Source organism: Nyctereutes procyonoides, unplaced genomic scaffold, assembly GCF_905146905.1.
Source record: "Nyctereutes procyonoides isolate TBG_1078 unplaced genomic scaffold, NYPRO_anot_genome, whole genome shotgun sequence".
NCBI classification, from domain to species: Eukaryota; Metazoa; Chordata; class Mammalia; order Carnivora; family Canidae; genus Nyctereutes; species Nyctereutes procyonoides.
Genome location: NW_026575042.1, coordinates 30,262,603 through 30,264,917, shown reverse-complemented (window position 1 = coordinate 30,264,917; position 2,315 = coordinate 30,262,603). Strand labels below are relative to the sequence as shown.

Below are 2,315 nucleotides of genomic sequence, written 5' to 3'. Positions count from 1 at the left end.
CCCATCAAAATCAACAAAAGCAGGCCAACACGAAGACATACTATAATTAAATTTGCAAAATGTAGTGATAAAGAAAAAAAAACTTAAAAGCAGCAAGATAAAATAAGTCCTTAAATTACAAGGGAAGACCCATAAGGCTAGCTGCACATTGCTCAACAGAAACTTGGCAAGACAGAAGGAAGTGGGCAGGATACATTCAAAGTGCTGAAAGGGATAAATTTGCAGCCAAGAATATCACAAGGCTGTCATTCAGAATAGGAGAGATAAAGAGTTCCCCAGACAAAAAACAAAACAAAACAAACAAGCAAACAAAACTAAAGGAGTTCATGACAACTAATCCAGTCCTAAAAGAAATATTAAGGAGGATTCTTTGAGTGGAAAGGAAAGACCAAAAGTGACAAAGACAAGAAAGGATCAGAGAAAATCTCCAGAAACAACAAAACAAGTAATGAAATGTCACTAAATGTATTTCTATCAATAATTACCCTGAATTAAAATGGACTAAGTACTCCAATCAAAAGACACGGGGAATCAGAATGGATGAAAAAACAAGACCCATCTATATGTTCTCTATAAGGGACCCATTTCATACCTAAAGACATCTGCAGTTTGAAAGTGAGGGGATACTCCATGGCTGTGGTCCTTCAGGACTACGTGGCCCCCAACTACCGTTTCCTAACCATACACAGGGGCCAAGTTGTGTATGTCTTCTCCAAGCTGAAGGGCCGAGGGCGGCTCTTCTGGGGAGGCAGTGTTCAGGGAGATTACTATGGAGATCTAGCTGCTCACCTGGGCTATTTCCCCAGTAGTGTTGTACGTGAGGACCAGACCCTGAAACCTGGCAAAATCCATGTGAAGACAGATAAATGGGAGTTCTACTGCCAGTGAGGTCAGCCTACCACTGTCCCTGCTGTGTGTGTGTGGTTTTTTTTTTTTTTCCTTCTGGCTTTATGCAAATATATCAGCCAAGTGGGAAAAAAAAAAGTGAGGGGATAAACATTTATCATGCAAATGGACATCAAAAGAAAGCCAGAGTTGCAATCAATACTTGTATCAGACAAACTAGACTTTATACCAAAGACTGTAACAGAAGATGAAGAAGGTACTATATCATAATAAAGGGAATGATCCAACATGATGATCTAACAATTGTAAATATTTGTGCACCCAACATAGGAGCACTGAAATACATAAAACAATTAAAAACCAATATAAAGGAACCCATTGATAATAATACAATAATAGTAGGAGACTAACACTATACTATATAAATGGACAGATAATCTAAACAGAAAATCAACAAGGAAACAGTGCCTCTGAATGACACACTGGACCAGATGGGCTTAACAGATATATTCAGAACATCATCCTAAAGCAGCAGAATACACATTCGTTTCAAGGGCACATAGGACATTCTATAGAATAGATCACATACTGGGTCACAAATCAGGCCTCAACAAGTACAAAAAAATTGAGAACATACTAGGCATATTTTCAGACCACAATGCTATGAAAGTTTAAGTTAGCCATAGGAAGAATTTGGAAAGGCTACAAATACATGCAAGTTAAAGAACATCCTACTAAAGAATGAATGGGTTAACCAGGAAATTAAAGAAAAAATGAAAAAAATACTTGGAAACAAATGAAAATGAAAACACAGCAGTCCAAAACCTATGGGATACAGCAAAAGCAGAACAAAGAGGGAAGTTTATAGCAATACAGGCTTACCACAGGTAAAAGGAAAAATCTCAAGTAAACAACATAACCTAAAGGAGCTCGGTAAAGAAGAAGAAATGAAGCCTAAAGCAAACAGAAGGAAGGAAATAAAGATTAGAGCAGAAATAAATGATATAAAAACTAATAGAACAAATCAATGAAACTAGGAGCTTGTTCTTTGAAAAAAAATAAATAATAAAAAATAATAAAATTGATAAACTCCTAGCCAGATTTATTAAAAATAAAAGATAAAGGACTCAAATAATAAAATGACAAAAAGAGGAGAAATAACAACGAACACTACCTAAATACAAAGAATTATAAGAGAATATCATGAAAAACTATATGCCCACAAATTGGACAACCTGGAAGAAGTGGATAAATTCCTAGAAACATATAGACTACCAAAATTGAAACAGGAAGAAGAAACCTTGAACAGACCAATAAGTAGCAAAAAAAAAAAAAAAAATCAATCAGTAATCAAAAATCTCCCAACAAACAAAAGTCCAGGGCCAGATGTCTTCATAGGCAAATTTTACCAAACATTTAAAGAAGTGTTAATAACTATTCCAAACTATTCCAAAAAACAGAAAATGAAG

The 2,315-nt window shown here is 35.4% G+C and overlaps 1 protein-coding gene across 1 annotated transcript; it reads left to right on the top strand.

The window, feature by feature from the left end:
• Positions 1-630: 630 nt before the first annotated feature.
• On the top strand, positions 631-888 carry LOC129507198 (melanoma-derived growth regulatory protein). The gene has a single exon (XM_055321511.1). It carries the CDS (start codon positions 631-633, stop codon positions 886-888), a length of 258 nt encoding a protein of 85 aa, XP_055177486.1.
• Positions 889-2,315: the final 1,427 nt, after the last annotated feature.

Coding starts and splice junctions, on each gene's coding strand:
- LOC129507198 (XM_055321511.1), top strand. CDS start 631: ATGGCTGTGGTCCTTCAGGACTACGTGGCCCCCAACTACCGTTTCCTA.